This window comes from Heliconius melpomene, chromosome 2 (genome assembly GCF_056956725.1).
Source record: "Heliconius melpomene rosina isolate 202511_hmr_F chromosome 2, ASM5695672v1, whole genome shotgun sequence".
In the NCBI taxonomy this organism is placed as follows: domain Eukaryota; kingdom Metazoa; phylum Arthropoda; class Insecta; order Lepidoptera; family Nymphalidae; genus Heliconius; species Heliconius melpomene.
The window spans coordinates 5,673,237-5,696,847 of record NC_140390.1 but is presented as its reverse complement, the minus strand read 5'-3'; the positions used below and the strand labels follow the sequence as shown (position 1 = coordinate 5,696,847).

Here is a 23,611-nt window from a genome sequence, read left to right as displayed (position 1 = left end):
ACTTAAATTCAAAATTACTCGTATGTTTAAAACATAGTTTTTTTATTAATATTTTTAGTACATTTGTTACGTGATAGTACACGAGTGTCGTCGTCTCGTCCAAGATCTATTATCAGCTATAAGTTAGAATAGTTGCAATCAGTATCTCTATGTGTTTCTAACGCTGATGACTTTTTAATTATTAATAATTTAAAATACAACGTGACATTGGCGAAGTGATTAGTGCTCAACTGGCACGCTCGAATAATTTAAAAAAAAATACTTTAGAAGTTATTTTTAATGAATGAAAAAGAAATCTCTGAAATGATGTCCAACGCAATACAGTCTTATCTTCATGAACTAGCATCAAGAGTGGTGGCCCAATCAGGTATAGCAAGTGACAGATATCATGTGGGGAAATTAATACTCAGAAGCTTTAAAGATGCCCCAGATTTAATTATGCAGGTACCGTTTCTTTTTCATATTTTATACTATATAAAAAAATCAGCTTCACGCTGTATCCCGCATGTAGCAGGGTAGGCAGAGGGAACCTAGTGTTAAAACTCTCCGTTCAACACTTTTTGCCACCAGAGCGAAGAAATAAAAATATTTAATATTTCCTTTCCTCGAGGGGGAATCAAACCCATAACCTGTCGTATTTACAGTCATACGTTTATACCAATACCTGGCCTACTTTATTTTGGAAAAAAATCATTGCTCTTAATTTTTTATACAATTAGCTAATTTAAAATAACAACTAACGAGGATTAGGTTAATGTCATTCCTTGACTAAAATTGATTTTACTAATGGCATTTTAATTGTTATCATGCATTAGGAAGGCTGTCACGTCATGACTGTAGACGTGACAGTTGTGTGTTCGATTCCCACCCAGGAAATGAAATATTAAATATTTCCATTTCTTTGCTATTGTGTCCAAGACAAAGCGCGGCGTTAAGTTGCGCCACCTCCAGCCGCCAAGGTATCGCAGCGCCCCGCGCTGCGTAAAGTGCGGAATGTCCGAACACTAGGTTCCCTCTGTCTACCCTGCTATTTGCGGGATACAACGTGAAGTGGAAAAGAAAAGATTTAATCATAATATATGAGTATAGAGAAATTTGTACTTTAGACATTAACATCCAAAGACAGGAGGTCAAGGTCTACCATGTCCAAATATTTCTACGGCAATTTAATACAGTTAAGACTAATATTAACAGATAGACGGAGCAACAGACGAAAAGGAAACATTTAAATCAGCCCTGGAGAGGTCAGTCCGATGCGCTACAGCCTTTAGGAATATGGGACTGAAATACCAAGATGTTGTCGTCATTATGGCACCTAACCATCTCGACATTTGTATACCCATGTACGCTGCTTTCTACTTGGGTCTCAACGTGGCAGGAATAGATATGGATTTAGGAGTATGTAAGTTAAATATATTAAGCGGACGAAGCCAAAAGAAATTCAAAGAATTCAAAAACTCCTAAATATTATTAAACTTGTTCAGTTTAGTTAAACTTAATGATTTAACTACAATTTAAATTTGATTTAAATACCTATATTCCTGTCATCTTTATATTCCTGGAGAGGAAAGTTTACATTCACGATATCATCTATGGAAGATATCTTTATGAAAAAGAAACTTAATGAATTGGTAGATGCATCAAAATAATATGAGTAAATGTTAAGAATTATACTATTAGAGTTAACTGTCTTATAAAAATAACTTGGCAAACAATCAGTTGTATTTCGTAACTCATGAGATGCGATGATGACTTCTATGAACTATAATATTGACGAAAGACTGCGCTACTTACAGATGTCATTTTACTATAGATTATAATAAATAATCTATAGTAAAATTACCTTGTTGTTGTAAAATCCTGGACTAATTTTTTTTGGCCTTCTTGTTAATCCAAACAAATTACAAGTCTTTATAATTCGTAGCAGCAAGTTAAACTCAAAAGTTGACTAGAAATCAGTGCCTGATATACAGTATATAAGTGTTCCAATACTTATTTGTGATAAAGTGTGATGGAGAATCTAGTTAAGACACTCCGTTACCCACTTTCTACTGGATTCAGAGCGAAGAAATGAAAGAATAAATTTAAATCAATAAATATTTCATTTCCTCGAGTGGGGATGGCACCCGGAACCAGTCGTGTTTACAGTTACTCTTTCTGCTCCTGCGCCAGGACTGGCCTCCATGTATTAAGACAACATTATATACAATGATTCTAAAATTAATAAATGATAAATAAGGTAAACCAAACTATCATCCACACGAAAAAATATATGTACATATATAAATATTGTATTTTTAGATGAGCTGAAAGACACATTAAAATGTATTGCACCTAAAATAATATTCTGTGAAAATTTCAATGTGAAGAACGTCGAGGAGGCTTTGAAACTGTTGGACATGACAGCTCATATTGTAACGTTTGGAGAGAAAAAAGATAATATGAGCTTTTCTGAATTTTTGGACAAACATTCAGACGATACCACAGTAGAAGCGTTTAAGTATGATCTCAGTTAATTCAATTAATATAATATACATGGAAATAACATAATCAAATTTTTAAAAATCAAAGCAGTTTTTTTCCGTTGTTTTACTTTTATTAAATACTAGCAGCCTGCTCGCAGTTTCACCCGCGAGTAAAAATATCTTAAACTTTGTATTTAAAAACTATTTTATTAAAATAAAATACAATTATTATTAAAATTAGTTCTTAACTATAAGAGTGCTGGTAGTGGAATCGTCTTATCCTTAAGGTTGGTCGGCTTTAATACAAATTCGGGTGTCCCCACCCTTTTGGCTCGTTTCCCACGATGCTTTGTTTCTCATGGAGTTATTATATGAAATTCCCTGGAAGTCGGAAATCAGCGAGCCTATTGTCATCGACATCCAAATGTTCATGTGCTGCAACATGTGCAGCAGGGTTCTCGTAATGCTTTTAAAGAACTTTCTCTCGGAGTCATAAATCTACCAAGGGCCCACATGCCGTCGGGCGCTTGTTTTATATTTATTATCTTTTATTTAAACCATGTGTTACAACAATGTTAGACTAGGTTAACTGTCCCCCTCCAAATTCGAAGTACATGTTTCGAACGAAACCTGGATCTGAGAATTTAAACATAAATTAGGCATATCAATATAATAATAGTTATAATAGTTGTCAACCATATTATACTATGTCGTGATTTTCATAGTTAAATGTTGGAATTTCATCTATTCTCCATTTCCATTAGCTGTAATTCTTTTTCCATTGATGGTTTTTTTCCATTTGACATCTTCCGCTATTCACAAGTATTTCATTATAAAATATTTCCTTTGCATATTAATGTTCTAGTTCAGTATAATCTTCGACATCATATATTTCATTTACATTGTATGCTATAATTACCGTTCGCATTATAGGATAGGAACAGGGAAGGTTGTATTGGATAGTAGGTACAATATTTCATGTTTTCTATATACTACTTTACACAATTATCAATAAAAAAATCATATTAAATTTACAATACAATCTAGTATTTACTGAAACAATTTTATTTTAATATGTTCTAAAATAATATGTATACTTTGATATCTGTGATTTACATCTTTCTAATTTACGTATAATAATTTTTATTTCTAACTTATATAATTATTGTATAGCACTTTCCTTCTAATATTTGAGTAGGTTTTACTACATTTTCCGAAGGGTCGAATTACTTAAACTTATATCCGAAAGTATAAAGGATTCTGAAACAATTAGTTCCTCTACGTGATAAATTTTTCCATTGCTTATTTTATATTTATTATGCGGTTCTATACTTAAGATTTTGTATGGACCCAGAAATCTTGATTTCGTTTTGTGCCTATCTACCATTGAATTTTTTAAATAAACCTTATCATCTATTTTAAATACTTTTGGAGGCTGAATTCGTTTATCCAATCTATCATTCATATAATTCTTTTGTTTCCTACATAATTTGCAATTTAAAATATATTTCTTAATAATCTTTCGCATATTTTCAAAATAATATTTTTTTCGTAATTGCTTATAAACACTTTTAATACCTTCATGTTTATTATTTAATAAATGACACTCTTTAATCAAATATAATTGTTTCTCTTTATTATCTATCTCTATTAAAGACTTAGTATATCTTATTGGCTTAAACTTACTACGATCAAAATATTTCCTATATACTTCTGACACTTTATAATATAATTCTTCACTAGAAATTATAAATGCATATTTTTCTTTACTTAAATATTCTAACATAAAATTTTTAATAACTTTTTCCTCATTATTTGGTGGAATATAAAAATACCACATACTTTTTTCATATTTCGCGTTTTCGTAAGGCGCACTTTCAAACACTACAGGTCTTAAACGTTTCGGTGGATAACTGTGAATTGGTATGCCATTATCACTGTCTTTTTGGCATGAATCTATTGTATTACTTAATGTTTTATTGTCTGAAAGCAATGAATTGGACTCTGTATTTACAGTAGAGTCCGTTTTACATGATGTATTGTCTAACGATATTTCCTCACTACAATGAGATTGTAATGAATCCGAACTTGTCTGAAATATTTCAATTATATTTAATGCATCTGCAACGTGATTCTCTTTACTTTTCACATGTTCTATACTATGTGATTTTTTGTCGCGGTCGGCAACTTCGTGAAAATTTAAATTAATATTATCATAATTATTTTCATGCTGGAATACTTCCTCAGCAACAATACCTTTCCCTAAATTGACCTGACCAGGACGCAATGGAGGGGCTGATTGCATTGAAACATCCCCCATTTCCTGCGAGATCCTATTTGTATTAGGACGATATTGATTTCGCTTAAAATAACTATTCTGCGGCCTAGTAAAAAAATTGTTTGCATTCGGAGTCCATTGATTTTTATTATGGTTGTAATTATTATTATTATAAAAAATATTATTATAATTATGTCGCATCGGAAAATGATTCGATCGCGACGTAGACGGATAAGCTTGTCTTTGATTATAATTAAAGTTTGGTTTATATTGCGAATACGCATTTTGATGTACATTACGCGGCGGCGGTAAAATGCTAGAAAACTTTTGTTTAATGTTGTCATATCTCCCTTCTGCTTCTAATTGCAATATTCTAGTTGCCGTTTCATTAAAATTACAGTTAGATACATATATTTGGTCATGATACGGTAAACTTTTTCTTAAGGTATTCTGGGCGGTATTTATGTACGGCTCCATTACCTCATCTACTAAAAGTTTTTCACTATATTTATCTAATAATTTACTTCTAATAAAAAATAACTTTTGTTTTAATTCGAATATTAAATCTTTATATAAACCTTTTCTCCTAACATTTGCTAACTCTATTAATAACGTATTTAAATCTCTATTATCTCCGCATTCTCTTTTTAATGCTAATTCTATATTATTCCATTTAAAATTATGCTCTATCATAGATATTGATATAACAGCTTTAGATTCTAATTTACTTAATAATAACATAATATTTTGTGGTGTATCTCCACCCGCTATCTGTAGCCATTGCTTAGCACAGTTAATATAATTATATAAAGTAAATGCATCGCCATTATACGAAGGGACGAACGAAAGTAAAATTTTTGGATCCATTGTTTAATGTAAACACGGGACTCTAAAATCGTAGGACGACTGACTCGCGCTACTTTCACTACTCTCACTATCAGAAGGAGAGTGAATAACACTACTAGTATTCCTATAGCTATTTTATACAAAAGTTGGGAGTTTCAGATGGGAAGGAATGGTGACAAAGATAATGCTACTTGGTACTTACAGAATGCTCACGACACGACACGGCAGCTTCCTTGATCATTTTCTTCCACTGATAACAGTATTTTTACGTATTTATTTGGTTTCGTTGCCTAGCCATAGTCTTGAGAGACTTCGCGAAACTTTTGCGGAATTACTTATGATTGCGCGTTTTGTTCACTTAGCTAGGCCCCACCGATGGGCGCCAGTAAAAATATCTTAAACTTTGTATTTAAAAACTATTTTATTAAAATAAAATACAATTATTATTAAAATTAGTTCTTAACTATAAGAGTGCTGGTAGTGGAATCGTCTTATCCTTAAGGTTGGTCGGCTTTAATACAAATTCGGGTGTCCCCACCCTTTTGGCTCGTTTCCCACGATGCTTTGTTTCTCATGGAGTTATTATATGAAATTCCCTGGAAGTCGGAAATCAGCGAGCCTATTGTCATCGACATCCAAATGTTCATGTGCTGCAACATGTGCAGCAGGGTTCTCGTAATGCTTTTAAAGAACTTTCTCTCGGAGTCATAAATCTACCAAGGGCCCACATGCCGTCGGGCGCTTGTTTTATATTTATTATCTTTTATTTAAACCATGTGTTACAACAATGTTAGACTAGGTTAACTCGCGTGAACTATGTTATTATTAATTTCTGTCTCTATGGCTACGTCCTAGTGACGTCTATGCAAAATTTGAGACTCCTAGCATTTGTAGTAATGAAGATTCATACAAACTTTCGACCCCAAAAACAATCCCTTAGAAGTAGAATATTGCAAATTCTCGTCTTAGCGAGCACCTACGTCCTATAAGTAGCTCCTATGCAAAATTTCAGATGCCTAGCACTTGTAGTTTCTGAGATTTCGTGATGAGTGAGTGACCTTTCGATTTTATATATATAGACTAGCAGCCCGCTCGCGGTTTCACCCGCGTGAACTACGTTATTATTAATTTCGACTGAATGACCTTTCGATTTTATATATCTATGTATATAAAATCGAAAGGTCACTCACTCATCACGAAATCTCAGAAACTACATGTGCTAGGAATCTCAAATTTTGCATAGGAGTTATTTATAGGACGTAGGTGCTCGCTAAGACGGGAATTTGTAATATTCGATTTCTAAGGAGTTGTTTTTGGGGTCGAAAGTTTGTATGAAACTTCGTTACTACAAATGCTAGATGTCTCAAATTTTGCATAGACGTCACTAGGACGTAGTCATGGAGACAGAAATTAATAATAACATAGTTCACGCGGGTGTAACCGCGAGCGGGCCTCTAGTATAGATATAAAAATGTATACCCGAGAACTAGAGTAAAAATAAAATTACCGCAGAAAAATTCTTACATTGCTCGAGAGTGGAAAAAAATACTGTATACCTTCAAAATGATGCTTATATTTAAATCCTTACCTTTACTTTGAAGGATTTTTATATATTTTTTTTATTTTAGACCAGCAGACTTTGACCCAAAAGAAACGAACTTAATATTAGGTGCAACTAGTGGATCTACCGGAGTACCTAAATCAGTTATGCTAACCCATGAAAATATATTAATTAGTTTCCCTGGCGTTTTGTAAGTATCGAATTTGTTTAAAAGATTAAACAAATCCACTCATTCGTTTAGATGTAATTTTAAATTGGTATATTTAAGTAAATATAAGTAATACTGAACTACAGTTACAAGAACTTAAAAATATATAGAGGTGATAAATATATAATATACACTAACTAAGTATACATACTCGTATAAAAGCTAAAGTATTTTTATTTTCTAAATTGTAACAGTGATATTTTTGGTTTGTCTTATTAAATAAATACCTAAAAATGAGAACGTACGAAACCTACAATATATATTTTTTCAGCTATTGTTACAATAAGATTCCAGGATCAATTAATTCTTGCTTGCTCGTATCGCCCCTTCAGTGGATAACGGCGGTCTTTCAGTTTGTTATGGCACCGATAGTGAAATATACACGAGTGCAGACATCAGCTCCAACAACGCCCGAACATGTTAATTTTCTTGTAAAAAAGTATAAGGTACGATTCTTGACCTATTTTCGGTTATCTAAAGCGATTTTTTTTCCAATTTGAGGTTTGTGTTGTTACTCTGTCCCGTAAAGTTTGCAAGCACTGTGTGTCTGCTTGCGAGGATGTCGATGGCGGTAAGGGCGTCCCCTGCGGGACTCGAACCTTGGTTTGCGCCCGTCTAGCGAATCGCTTATCTAAAGCGATAATAGGATTGTGTTTTATATTCAATATCTAGATAATTTAATAAAGCTCTTCTATTACTGAGTGGTCAGACAATGCACAGCCGAAACTACTGAGCGGAGAAGTTTAAAATTTTATATACGAGTTAATTGTAGTGCATTTCTCCAAATACCTAAGGAAATGGAAATAAAACTTATTTTGTAGGGTACTTCCTCAATTTAAGATATTTTGTCATTAATTTATGAAATAATAAAAAACATGAGAAAAGTCTTGAGCCTTACATCGATTGAAATTTAATGCTTAATTTGACGTCTATTAAAGTTAATAAAACCATAGAATAAAGTCTTTTTCCTCTATCTCTAATATCCTAAACTTATATTTTGCAGCCAGAGTTTACTATAATAAGCTCCACGTTAATAACAAGTTTATTAAGGTATAGTGAGAAAAATAATGGCGATTTTTCTTCCTTCAAACATATTCTGATAGGGGGCAGTGCTGTATCTGAGGAATTGATAAAACAAGTTAGGGTAAGTACATGTCATTTAAAATTACCACAATTTTTCTGCTTTAAAATTGAACCCATTTTGTACATATTTATATTTTTTAAATATAAATAAATCCAATTTTTAACAATTCCAATAATTTAATAAAGTAATTTTGAACAACTAAGTTAAACAATTTTTTAAATTTTATGTATTTTGAATAGATAAACCACATAAAAATAGCCAAAAGAAAAATTGTTTCACTAATCGTGTTCTTTGGTGAATTCTTAAATTTAGTTATTTATTATGTACATACTAATTACACTGATTAAAAAATAATAAACAAACTTTTACTTAATGCTTTTTTAATTGTAGAGAGAAACTCCACAAGCAAACATTCAAATTGGATATGGCATGACAGAAACATCTGGATTGTCTGCCCTGCCAGCATTTTCAACTCGTAACACTCGTTCTATTGGAAAACCTCTATGTCATTTAGAATATAAAGTTAGTGATATTATTTTATGATGTTATATAAAAAAAGTAAATTTTGTAAAAAATGTAGAGAAGTTGTTAGGTTTTCTAAAAAATACATATGTAGTTCTTGGAAAATTTAATAAAATTTTTGTTCTAAAATAAATCTTTTTCATTAATTTTTTTTAGATTGTGGATGTGGAAACAAATGAAGATATAAGTCAACCGCATAAGTCTGGGGAATTGCGAGTAAAAGGACCTACTGTTAGCAAGGTAAGTGGATTTAAGTTAATAACACTTTTCTACAATTGATATGAAGACATAAGCTAAAATCTTAATTTTTCGTTTCTATCATGTGTTAAACTTGTAATGAACGATGTAATCATCGTAATAAAATTTAAAATTATTTTATTGTTATTTTTAAATAACTGTCTTTTGCCTTTTAGGGATATTACAATAATCCAGAAATGACTAAGCTGGCTTTCGATGAGGATGGATGGTTGAAAACAGGAGATATTGTCTACAGAGATGAATATGGTAACTTCTACTTCGAAGGTCGCTTGAAGTTACTTCTGAAGTATAGAAATCACCAGGTATAATTAAAAATATTAGCAACAGTTTCTTTCAATTTCATTGTCTCACGAGTCTTTAGAGAAGACACTTTAGTGAAAATAATTTTCTTAATGAGATGTATGAACGCATTATACGAGGTGTGTTCAAAAAGTAAGGTGACTTTGTATTTTTAAGAAAAAATATTTATTTATTTATCAATATTTATGTTGTCCCCTTCAAAGTAATCCCCCTCAGATACAATACACTTATGCCAACGGTTTTTCCAATCGTCAAAGCACTTCTCATAAGCACTTTTCGGTATAGCCTTGAGCTCTTCCAGCGATGCAGTCTTTATCTCTTCAATCGTTGCAAATCTCCGTCCTTGCATAGGTCTCTTTAGTTTTGGGAACAAGAAAAAGTCACATGGGGCCAAATCCGGTGAATATGGTGGCTGAGGCATGATTGTGGTGTTGTTTTTGGCCAAAAAATCTCTCACCAGCAAAGATGAGTGAGCAGGGCCATTTTAGCAATTTCGGAACAAACTTCGCTGACACACGTCTCATGCCCAAAACGTTAGAAAAAATTTCATGGCACGAGCCAAGCGATATACCAACATCCTCAGCAACTTCTCTGATAGTGATTCGACGATTTTCCAGAACAATTTTCTTCACTGCTTGAACGTTTTCATCAGTTGTTGACGTGCTTGGGCGTCCAGAGCGAGGCTCGTCATTGGCATCTTCCCGGCCATCTTGGAAGAGTTTGTACCACTTGTAAACATTTTTTTTACTCAGAACAGTTTCACCGTATGCCACTGTCAACATTTTAAGTGTTTCGGAGCACTTTATTTTATTTTTTACACAAAATTTGATGCAAATCCTTTGATCCATATTTTTCGATAGCAAGAAATCGCCGAGCACGCAAAACACTTATAACCTTTACGCCTCTCCCAACCAAACAAAAAATGCTATACACTTGAAACTTGGTACAGATGTTCGGGAAGAGTGTACCAACATAACAAAATAAAAAAATCGATAATCGAAAGTACGTTGCCCGCCAAATTTGAAAAGTCACCTTACTTTTTGAACACACCTCGTATACTCGTATAATTAAAAGAAGTCATAGTATAACAACCAAATCTACATCTAAATCATTTCAGGTATCTCCTACAGAACTGGAAAGTGTGATTATGAAGCATCCAGGCGTAGTAGACGTGGCGGTGACTGGTATACCTGATGAAGAATGTGGAGATTTGCCAGTAGCTGTTGTAATTGCAAAGGATAATTCTAAAGTCACTGCATTAGATATTAAAGATCTAGTTAAAAGTACGTACTTACACGATAAAATGTGATTAAAAATCCAAACAATCGTTCTTGTAGATAAAACCCTGCACTTAAGATATATTTATAAACTAAGAGAGATTCTCTGCGAGATGTTTTCAAAAATGCAGGTATTCTTACAGTTGCTTCCCAATTTATATACTATAATATTCTCTTTGTCCGACAAAATATACATTGTTATAGTAAACATAGTCACAATCATACGATAGGAACGAAAAAAAAATAAGATTGTTACTCCAAGTTTTCGCCTCCAAAAAGTTAATAAATCTTTTATGGGTCTGAGCATACGTGTTTATAATAAAATTCCACAGTGTATTCTAAGTTTGCCACTTCCAAAATTTAAAGTATTTGTAAAAAAAAATCTAACAAGTAAAGCTTATTACACTGTTCAAGAATATTTAGAGGACAAACATGTATGAAATTAATGTCTATTGAATGAGATATAGGATAGCTGCCAGCAAATGTAATAGATTGTACCATTGATTTTGAAAAGAGCAACTATTAAGTTTCTTGCCGGCTCTTCTCAGAAGAACTGCCTTCCGAACCGGTGGTAGCTTTTTGTTCATATGTTCATTCGACGATTCAAAAGTACTTATTATAAGTTGATTTGAATTTGAATAAACTTCAATGTCGATTTAATTTTCGATTTTCTGTCGTGCGAAATGATTTCCACATACTTAGTTATAGTTACACTGTAAATATTTAAACTGTCTAAAATACACAAGATTATGAAAAATTTTACTCAATTGCAATAATCACTTTTTTTTTATTACCTGTTATTCTGCATCTACACGCTTGTTCATAGAAATATTTATATATAAACTTAATTAAGCATATTTTACTTTGTTAAAGAATTATATTATACTTATATTTATATAAAATTTTTACAGATTCGTTAACAGATACGAAGCAGTTGAGAGGAGGAGTTATATTTGTAAAGGAATTTCCAACGACAGCCACATCCAAAATAGATAGACTAAAATTGAAACAACTCGCTATGACAGTGGGAAGAGAATAATTAACGAGACAGAAAGATCTAAAGCAAATAAAGAGAGAAATCAAACAAAGATTTTTATTTAATTTCGTTCAAACAATGCAATGCCTCCAAAATTCGAGGAAAGTGGGTAACGATGGGTAAGGAGGAGTAAGGAGTAAGGAGTAAGGAGTTATTGTATTTCCATCATCATTTATGTAACATATTTTTTTAAAGGAAGTATCAAATAACAAAAAATAAAATATATATATTTTTTATGTATTCTTATTTTTATTTTTATTTTATTATTTATGTTATTTATTTTATGTATCATTGTATTTTTAAGTACTAAGTTGTCAAAGCCAGACACAGTATACACGTGTAGTGTTCTTTTATGGAAAAGATAAGCCAAACGAGCGTACTGATCACCTGATGGTAAGTGATCACCGCTGCCCACGAGCCCGTATCACACCAAGAAAGTTACAGGTGCGTTGCCAACCTTTAAGGTGGAGATAGACGCGCTTTTAAAAAATACCCTGGTCATATCGACCTGGAAACACTGCCGCAGGTAAGCCATTCCATAGTAGTGTGACGCGTGGAAGGAAGTTCCTGCGAAAAGAGATATAAGATGGTGTCGATTGTATTTAGGTAAATTTGCTTTCAAATGGGTAACATTTTATTGATATAACGTTGTACTTGTAATATAAATTATTTTTAACATGTAATAATCCCTAGCAAGCCTAAATAAATAAATAAAACATATTTTCCATTAAAGTTCGATATTAAAAATATCAAAATGAAAGCTTAAATTTCGAATTATACATTACATATACAGACACCGTATCAGGCGAATTTGTATTTGCAAAGGAGCTTTCTATAGCTGTAACATCAAAAGTTGATAAAAAATGAAAAAGTTAACAATTTGAAATCAAGAGAGGGTTATATGGTCCCCCTTTAGCCAAATTAAATGTCTTGAACTTAATGAAAAAAATCGCTGATTTAATTCGCCTGCACAACCATTGTGAGTCTATAAGTTATAATTAATACAATCCTTTCAATATTTCCTTGCAACGATAATTGTGTTGCTATTTGCTAATGCTTCAAGGTTTTTCAACTTCTTGCTCTATTTAATGGAGATCTACTTTATTTAATGAAATTAAATGTGTACAATAACAGAATTATATCGTTGCCTGATAATACTTATTTGCTATTTCATAAGATGACGATAAAATATTATTAACGTAGATGCCTCTAATAATAGTCTAAAATATTATGATTAATATTAAATTGCATTAAATTGAATAGATAGAATCTATATTGAAATGAAATTTTAAAATTAAAGATAAATTTTAATAAATATTTCCATTCCTCGAGTGGGGATCGAACCCACAACCAATCGATTTTGCAGCACACTAAGTGCCCCTGCGCCAAAACTGGCCTCGTATATATATAATTTTTTTATTTAACCTTAAATTATATGTTTGTTTTTCACTCTTTATTAAATATTTCTTGTTTGGTTAAGTTGTCGGTTAATTTTGGAAAGTCATCAGCAAATTTTAAATTAGATATAGATAGATAATATCTTTATTGCAATTCGATAAGCTAAACGGAATACTGGTATCGACAGCCAAGGTCACTTGCATAACTAAGTGTAATAACACTACACTACCCTTACAAAATAATAATTATTTATTTTGTAAGAGAAGCATTTTGTAGTGGACGCTATATCTGTCGAGTACCTCATAATATCTTATCTAGAAACAATAAAAATCATTTGTAATATGCACAAATAATAATTCCATTCTTACTTTGAATTCTGTACCACCTGAAGTTATATTAAATGGCAGGATAGACAAGAAGAACCTAGTGTTGAGACATTTCGTTTAAAATTTTTTTTTCATGACATTATTTGATAAGTGTTAAAACTAAATGCCGCGTGTTGCCAGGGCAGATAAATGAAAATATTTATATATCATCATTTTCTCCAGTGAGAATTTAGTTCACTAAAATCATGTTTTAAAAAAACAAAACATTAACTATATTAGAAGTCAGAATATCCTTACAAATTTAAGTCGTGTAAGCTTAACAATTTCCAATATGATTTAAAAAAAAATGAACAGTTATATACGCTTATAATATTTATATCTTATCTTATATGCACGTAAATACATATATAATATAATATAATATAATATGCGTAAGTAAAACAAATAACCAAACATTGAAAATAAAAGAAATTTTAGAAATGATTGACTGTAAAGGCGACAAGATATGGGTTCGATTGCCATTTCGGTGTATGAAATGTTTATATATTCATTTCCTCGCTTTGTTAATGAGGTAAAACGCAGCGTTGAGTTCCGTTCTGCACGCAATGCCTTGAGAATTTGACAGTGGAGAATGGAGAATCTTAATAGGAACGGAAAATCATCATACAAACATTCTACATTTCATCTTACAATAATCAAATGACTCGGGGTCGCCTGTGCTGATAAGATGTACGAAACAGTTATTTATTCGGAAGAGCTCATATAAGTGCTATATTGTGACGTCTAGCCATACTCTATCTAGACCTAGTGCTATTCATACGTAAGTAACAGCTTGTTATTCCTAGTCAAATTTCGCAAATAAATTTTAAATAAAAACTAAAATGTCACCATATATTAATTCTAAAATTAGTAAAAAATATAATATATTAATTCTAAAATTAGTAAAAATTTCAAATAACACTTTCAAAACATTAATTCGAGTGCTTGGTTATATTTAATAGTGACAAAAACACCTTCAAACGATATATCTAATATAGTTTGAAGGCGATTTTGTTTATAATTAGGAATTATAGATACGTAGATTTATTTTAACTTAAACTTGTGTTTCTTATAGTTTCCTTGACTTTGATTAAATTCTTAAAATTTTACTATAATTAAAACAGGTAAATTTAAATTTCTTAAAAATTAATACATATCCGTTATTCTAGGTCATATATTAAATAATTCCTCTTCTTCCGCATCGATTTCTAGTAAAATAACGCTTATTTAAAGTAATTAAATATACATACTATGTACATATATATGTATATCAATAAAATATCCATATATAATTTATATAAAAATTCTTTTTATTTATATCTTAAATATAATATCTGCGAAGTGGTCGCAGTTCTTATGTGATAGTGTTGTAATAAAGATACTTCCTATATTAAAATATTTTATATTCTTTAAGTCATTTCTAAAATTTATTAGTATTATTAATGTTTTTTTTAAATATCGTCAGTTAGTGCTAAAACGACGTACTTTTATAAATATTTACAATAGTTTTAGTTGCAAATTAAAATATACAATAAAAATTATTATTTTATTATAGTGTACACGTACAGTGTAATGTGTTATTTAATGTGTGCATTATGTGTATTAAAATTTGTGCAATGAAATTAATGAATAATTTTTATATGTGTGTTTGTGTGTGATTTTTTTGAACAATCATTAGCTTGTATATAAGAAACACGCTATTAATAATATTGGTTAATGATTTTTTAATTATCAATCGTATTAGATACGATAGTGAATTGTAAGTATACAAAATAATTATTATAATTCAACAATAAAACTGACTTCTTCAATTTCAACCGGATCCCTCCTAATCTATTATCTATTATTTAATCTATTATCTATTATTTAATCTATTTATTTTATACTCTATCTTATCAATCTTTCCAATAAAAAATAATCATCGTAATCCGTAACGGTGGGATTTAAACTTATTCATCTATTTATCGCTCGCATATATACTTAATGCAAATTTAAGACTTATGTGATTTTCTCTTGGATACCATTGTCAGAAATGGACCAAATTAATGGGACAAGGAAAGCACGAGCTTCCTAAAAAAGAATCGTCTTAATCATTTCACCCAGTCAAAAGTTCTGAGATTACAAACATAAAGAAATACAGTCGAACTTATAACCTCTTGGCATAAGATAAAAAGTAAAAAAAAGCTTAAAGTTATTAAAAAAAATATATCTATGGATTTGTGGATGTCGAAACGATGTCTATAGAATTTATTAACTAATAATAATTATGATTTCAATTTATTGATTGCATAGATGATGAAATGATTTTTATAATTTTATTTAAAATTTTATAAAATTACACATGTATGTACAATGTGCAAAATTATTTTTATACAATTTGAAGTGAAAAGAAACGAATATTATAACCCAAAATAAATATTGTTTATTGTTTAAATAGTTATCATGAACATACGTGCATTCTCGTATTGCGTAATATTATATGTCTTTTTGGCCGTACATTCTCCTTTGTGTGTTCTCCATTCAACGGGACAATATCAAAAAGATTAGTGCGGAACTGGCACGCTCGGAACGAATGACAACAATCATGCAATCATAAAGAACGACAACTCTGCCTCCCGTGCTGTGTGCGGGATACAGCGTGAAGCTGATTTATTCTAGAATCTTGTCACGTAATAAAAATTACGTGACATAATCATATTTGTATTAAATTTAGTCACGAGATAACAAAGAATTTTGAAGATTTTCATATTAAAAGAAATAAATTAGATTTATGACGAAAACAATATAGCGAAAACAAGCAAAACATATCTTAGTTGCTGTTATGAAAATATAAACAAGATAAGAAGCATAATATTTTATTAGCATACATAGTGCGTGTTTTCTTGTAATAAATACTTTAGAGACTCTTAGTATACCAAAAATAACTTACAGGTGGGCTAAAGTATAGCTTCATTATTTAGCTTAATGCTGTGTCCTGCATATAGCAGAGTAAGCAGAAGAAATCTAGTGTTAAAACACTGCACTTTCCGCTTTCACTATCTGCTGAATTCTAAAGGCACTGCGTGTTGAATGGCGGAACTACCGCCGCGCTTAGCCATCAGAGCAAAGAAGTGAAAATATTAAGTATATATTTCATTTCCCCAGCTTAGAATCGAACTCACAACCTGTCGCGTTTACATTTACACGCTTGTACCCCTTGGTGGTTTCTGCGCTAGAACTGCCCTCCTGGTTAAAATTTAAAAATAATTAAAATTTTCAAAATATACGGCAATTTTTCTGAAGGATTATCTTTTATAGAATACCAAACATGGAAAATACGCTTTCTAGATACCGACCTAAAGCGAAGACATGAAAGTATTAATTAATAATAATTCCTCAGAGTGAGAATCGAACCCACAACCGTCACGTTAACAGTCACAGTTACACAGTTTCCACGCTTGAGTCCCATGCAGATTAATTACTATGCGGTATTTAATTACAAGTAATAATGAATGGATAGTTGCATTTGTACCGCGTTCTTGCTTGCACGCTTGGCTTAAGCGGAAAATAAGCCATGTTATTTCAATTCGCTTATCGATCGATTATCATGTCAAAACTTATTCTGTAATATATATTAAAAAATTTTTTTGCTATAGGTTAAGTAAAGAGAAATGGCACTAAGAAACCATACAAGTGATGCTGTGCATTGGTACATGCAGGAGCTAAGCTCGAGAGTGGTCGCGGAGACTGGCATACCGAGTGACAGGCACCACCTGGGCAAGCTGATATTGCGTGGACTGAGGGATGATCCGGAATTTATATTGATGGTGAATATTATTTTTTCTTTTTCTTCTGGTTTTTTTGATAGCCCGTTATCCTGCACGTATCACGAGGAGAATCAAGTGTTAGGACACTCCGTTTTACTTTCCGCCTAATTTTTTATATATTTTCTGTTAAGTACGCTACGCTAAATTTAAATATTAAAAAGGAAAATCTAAGTTTCGTCAATTAGCTGCTGTAAAATAATTTTAAAAATCGTAGGTAGAATTTTCCAACTAAGGTTCAAACTCACAACTGCCACACATAAACAATTAATGTAATTATATATGTATATAATACTATTGACTCATACCCGGCTTTGCCTGCGTATGTGTTATTTTTATGTATCTATATATATAAAAGGAAATGTTCCCTCTGAACAGGGGTGAATTTAAAATAGTGTTTAAAAATTTGTATCGTTTTTTTAAAATCCCCATCGATTTTTATAAGATTTGAAATTCCTACTCAAAAAAATATTTAATTGAATACTCGTTTCACGGTTTTATAGAATTCACCCTCTAAATTGAATATAATTTCATAAATATATTTAATAAATATTCGTATACTTCAAGCGGGCGAAGCCACCCAAGTCAACTAGTAAACTATATGACTGTATTTCATCTAATCTGAATGAATTCTGAGAATTTCTTGCGTCAAGGTGGAACAAACACCCTTCGATTCTCACGACATGTTGTATGTTACTTTAACTATAGCTGCTCAAACTTCCATTATTTCTATATATTTTTCTCTACTTCTTTTTTCTTTATTTTTCTATTCATTATTATTCTTCTTTAGATCGATGGTGCTACAGACGAAAAAGAAAACTTTCAATCAACATTAAAGAGATCCGTACAATGTGCGACGGCCTTCAGAAAGCTTGGTATAAAACATGAAGATGTGGTCCTCCTCATGGCTCCTAATCATGTTCATCTCACTATACCGATGTATGCAGCATTATATATAGGCGCAGGTGTTGCAGGCATCGACATGACCTTGGGTGTCAGTAAGTATAAATAAAATACTTGAATATGGAAAAAAAATATTTTTTTGTAAGTGTATTTGAAAACGACAGTATTCCATTAGGCAAAACTACCAGTAGGGTACTTAAGTGTTTTTTTTAATTAAGAAAATAAATATTTAATTTTCATAACACCCAATACGAAAATAGTTAAAGCTGATGTATTCTTTAATGGTGAAGTCTTGGATCCTGTTATACTACAGTATCTCTCGGTATCACTAATGAGAAATTAGCGAATAGAGTCAGTTCAGCTCAGTTCATCTTTCATGGAACTGGCTCACCATGTTTACTTTATCTACTTTCATAGTATAATGTCCTATAGCATTTTACATCTCAATCTGTTGTTTTGCAAAAGCAGGCTATTCGCGCAATATATAACGTCCAAAAATTAAATGTGTACTAGTTTTGTATCAAATTCTTTGACTTTGTCATTGCCAAACAGATGTACAATTGAAAGAGGAAAGTCATGTTTATACCAAATATCTCGTTACATAACTCTTTGTATCTTACGTTAACTAAAAAATATATATTAAGAAGAACTATGATAAGATAAATATACTATCAACAAGGGCATTACTCGTCACTTTATTAATATATATATAAAACTGTTTATTTTTTTTATCGTGCGAAAAAAATGTGCGTACGTCTAACCTATATCTAACATATAAATACGTCTATTATTCAGCTTTACGCTATATCCCGTACACAGAGACAGAGAGAACCTAGTGTTAAGACACTCCGTTCTCCATTTTCTGCCGAACTCTGGAGGCTTTGCATGTTGAGTGGCACAACTAGGACGAAACCGTAGATAAAAGCTAGTACTTTATATAAAACTTAGTAGAAGGCTGTCGATATTTGATACACTATAAGTATAAGTAACTAATATGTTATTTTTTTAATAGGTTATCATTAAATAATTAATAAGTTATCATTTCAAATATATTAGTGAACTTCAGGCAATAACATGATAAACAATTTTATTTCCTTTTAGACGAACTCCACCACACATTCAAATTCAATCAACCGAAAATAATATTTTGCCAGAAAGAAAGAGAAGACGATGTTGAAACAGCTTTGAAAGGTCTAGAATTTGAATCTAGAATTGTAACTTTTAACGATGGAGACAAAAATATTAATTTTTCGGATTTTCTAAACAAATATGGTGCTGATGGTTCAGTTGACGATTTTAAGTAAGCAATTAAAACAACAAATATATTTATATATGTATTGGATAGATTTCTAATATTGCTAGGATATTAAAATTGTAATCCTACTCATATTAGATATATTACATAAATATGAAAATTTGTGAGGATGAAGGCTTATTCCACATTCAATGGCGATAGAATGGATTTAGGTGAAACTATTTTCACCCCCACTAATAAATCAGAATGACTCCATCCATGACCCATTTATATAGAAATAATTTACTTTGCTATATTATGACAATCACTTTAACCTCAGGAAACCTCGTTTAGATTGCTAGTATACCATATATTTATTGATTTATATTTTATGGTATTTTCAGAGCATCAGATTTTGATCCTAGTGAAACCATATCGTTGTTGATAGCGACGAGCGGCACCACTGGTCTGCCTAAATCAGCGGCCGTTACTCACAAAAACTTTGCAGTGACTGTTCCCTATATGTGGTAAATATTAATAATTATAGATTAATAGTTTGAAATAATTATAGAATAATTGAAAATTAATAAAATTAAAATAATATATAATTTTTTACAGGGCAATGTACGACAAGTTTCCAACACCAACGCCATTGACAATAGTGTTTTCTCCAATCCAGTGGTACTCCGCGTTATTCCAGTTTGTATTCTCTCCTATAATACGACACACGAGGTTACAGTCTTCGTTACCTATGACCCAAGAACATGCGTATGACATCATTAACAAATATAAGGTTAAAATAAGAAATAATAATATATTATTATATAGTTCCTAACTAGTTCCTAGTAAGGATTTGATCTAGATATTTAGATCTTTTGTATATATTTTTTTAACATTATTATTTTTATTTTCCAGCCAAGATACGCAATGGCCAGTCCTAACATGTTGACATCGTTCTTTAAAGCTGGAGAACGCGACAAATGTGATTTTAGTTGCTTCGAAGTCCTTTTGGCAGGAGGAAGTGCTGTTCTTCCTGGCCTTATCGAAGAAATTAGGGTAAGACTTTCGTTTGTGTAGTTTATTACTATTATTTTTTCTAACCATACACAGAATAGACATCAATTCTTCGTATTAAAATATAGGAATAATTTTATAATTTTACAATTCCAAAAAATCTGTCTACATATATTCACTATTAAAATGCTAAACTAATTTTGATTAAATTCATCTATAAAAATTTGTTAAAGTTAGTCAACAATGTCTAGGCAAAATAAATGTAATTACTGAAATTTTGCGCACTACCACCTTAATATCTATCTATACTAATATAATAAAGCGGAAGAGTTTGTTTGTTTGTTTGTTTGTTTGAACGCTAAGATCTCTGGATCTACTGGTCTGATTTACTATGTTTTTGTTTTGTATAAAAGCTGCATTCTTCAGAAGTGCTATAGGCTATATAATATTACATTACACATATAAACTAATATATTTTAAAGTACTTTCTAATTTGACATGCAATTTATTCTGCCATGTTAATAACAACCGTCGCGTCGCTACGCAACCGTTACCGCGACATTTTGATATTCATCCTTATGAAGTTTGATAAATAATTAAGGAGATGTCACTGATTCGAAATGACCTAGCCTTCGGGCGGCATAGTATGAGTATGTCCGACGCGAAAATATTCTTATAGTTCAAGCAGGCGTAGCCGCGTCCGGGTCCACTAGTTAAGTTATAAATTTAGTTTATTTGAAATAAGTACCTAAGTTGTTTCCTTTTCAGGTAGCATCTCCAAATACTCAACTTTTAGTAATCTACGGTATGAGTGAAATATCTGGAATAGCATTCGATTTTAACTCAACTCGTCCGACGTCGTTGGGTACAGCTCTTCGTAATATAAATTATAAGGTATGCATTATTTAAGATATTACAATAACCGCTGTAATATTTGAGATATTTTTATTAAGCAATGAAAATTATCATCATCATCATCATCATCATCAGCCTGTCCTCGTCCACTGCTGGACGTAGGCCTCTCCAATGGTACGCCACGGGTGGATGCGAAGAGCTCGATATTCAGCTCTTCGTGAAAATTATAATAACTTTTAATTACTTAAAATACTTATGTCCATTTCGATAACAATTTTTACATTTTGCAATTTATTTTGCTTACTTTTATATACTGTTTATTTGAGAAAGTTGTTTCTTCTATTTTATATCATTATTCTAATAATATGGAATTTTTAAAAAAACAAGCCATAAGTTAATTGAAACATACTTTGTATTACTTTTACAGTTAGTGAACCCTGAAACTTTAAAAGAGATTACAGAACCTAACGAGGCTGGAGAACTTTGGCTTAAAGGACCAGGTATATTCAAGGTGGGTTGATTATAATTATAATATAGAGCGAGTCATCTACTTAAAAGTAAACATTTTTTGTTAAGATACTTTCGTTCTCCACTTTCCGCTGAATTATTAAGGCATTGCGGACTTCGCCGCGTGACCAGAACGAGAAAATTAAATATTTAATATTTTCATTTCTTCGCTCTGGTAACAAGATTAGCGACGGTGAGTGGGATTCGAACCCACGACCCCAACCTATAACTCATAATTTATTACTATCAACGGATACTAAACATCATTTTCTAAACTTAAACAATTGAACTACAGGGCTACTACAATAATCCTGAAGTCACGTCAGAAGTGCTGGTGGAAGGAGGTTGGCTTAGAACAGGAGATATGCTACGCCGAGATGAACATTTCAACTTTTACTTCGTGGAAAGATTGAAGCTTTTGCTTAAGTATAGAAACCACCAGGTTAGCTCATTTTCTTGTTTTTCATGTCATGTCATGAAATTGGTACGAAACCCTTGGTGGACAAGTTCGACTCACAATTGACTAATTTTTAACATAATTGATATAGGTTTTTCTATATTTCAGATATCACCTTTAGAAATTGAGAGTGTGATAGCTAAACACCCCGGCGTATTTGAAGTGGCTGTCACAGGAGTGCCTCATAAAGAACACGGCGATCTTCCTATAGCATTCGTAGTACTACACAAAGGGCACAAACTTAGTGAACAAGATATAAAAGATTTAGTAAAAGGTAAAAGATTTTTCTGACTTTTTTTATTTAATCTTTAGTATTTTTATTATAAAGCGAATATGGTGCAGTGGGTCCAGCATCTGACTATAAAAGCTATAGTTATGGATTCGATTACCGCCCAAATAAAATTATTATTCCCATTTCCCTATCTGAAGAGAAAAATGTAAAGTTTTGACAACAACACGTAAGTCTCGAATTCGCGTGTAAATAAAAAGAATATTGCGACTCTATGTTCTCCCTACATCCTATATCATGTGGGAAAAAGCATAAAACTCCATAAAATATATTAATAAAGATATTTATGGTTGCTTGTAATGACAAGTAATAATAGAATTATGTGCAAATTTACATTATAGTCAATTTGACCTTTTGCTTATTTTAGTTATCTATTCTTTAAAAGGATAGAAAATAAATGAGCATATTTTTTATGTTTTTTTGGACATAAAAGAACAAGATTATTTATCGTATTAAAAATGCCCAGTCGTCTCGATTTAAACCGGAATGTCCCTGGTGCCAAAATAAAGACTATCTTTTTATTAAAAAATATTTTAGTATATAAAAATAATTATGTCATTTATAATATTCTTACAGATGAGTTAACAGATTCGAAACAACTTAGGGGTGGAGTGGTTTTCTTAGAGACGATGCCCCTTACAACTACATCTAAAGTAAATCGACAGAAGTTGGCAGCTATTGCGAAAAGTATGAGAGTTGATTAAGCTTCAATTGTATTATGTATAATTATATCCAGAATTAGTATTATGTGAATATTATTCGAATTATGCAAAAGGCTTTTAAAGCTTAGATGTAATGCATTTTAATTCATAATTTAATAAGAAAAATTGTAAAAAATATACTCAATAAAAAATATAAAATATTCTTTAGTTTTCTTAACTGCACGTGTTTCTGGACCTACATTTATATCTCATTCCAGTCCATTCGAATCCATTTGAGGCCAGTCCCAGC

At 31.4% G+C, this 23,611-nt stretch overlaps 2 protein-coding genes across 2 annotated transcripts; both read left to right on the top strand.

Moving 5' to 3' along the window:
* Positions 1 to 246: 246 nt before the first annotated feature.
* LOC146540562 (luciferin 4-monooxygenase-like) lies at positions 247 to 12,000 on the top strand. Its single transcript, XM_085202514.1, has 11 exons — positions 247 to 444; positions 1,195 to 1,402; positions 2,302 to 2,500; positions 7,218 to 7,340; positions 7,630 to 7,804; positions 8,362 to 8,502; positions 8,833 to 8,964; positions 9,121 to 9,204; positions 9,378 to 9,524; positions 10,640 to 10,805; positions 11,711 to 12,000. The coding sequence occupies exons 1-11, from the start codon at positions 280 to 282 to the stop codon at positions 11,836 to 11,838; spliced, it is 1,668 nt and encodes a 555-aa protein (XP_085058640.1). The 5' UTR covers positions 247 to 279; the 3' UTR covers positions 11,839 to 12,000.
* A 2,242-nt stretch (positions 12,001 to 14,242) lies between these two features.
* LOC146540561 (luciferin 4-monooxygenase-like) lies at positions 14,243 to 23,529 on the top strand. Its single transcript, XM_085200941.1, has 12 exons — positions 14,243 to 14,379; positions 17,234 to 17,404; positions 18,192 to 18,399; positions 19,406 to 19,604; positions 19,943 to 20,065; positions 20,157 to 20,331; positions 20,454 to 20,594; positions 21,321 to 21,446; positions 21,835 to 21,918; positions 22,210 to 22,356; positions 22,480 to 22,645; positions 23,237 to 23,529. Exons 2-12 carry the CDS (start codon positions 17,249 to 17,251, stop codon positions 23,362 to 23,364), a joined length of 1,653 nt encoding a protein of 550 aa, XP_085057067.1. The 5' UTR covers positions 14,243 to 14,379; positions 17,234 to 17,248; the 3' UTR covers positions 23,365 to 23,529.
* The last annotated feature ends 82 nt before the right edge of the window (positions 23,530 to 23,611 follow it).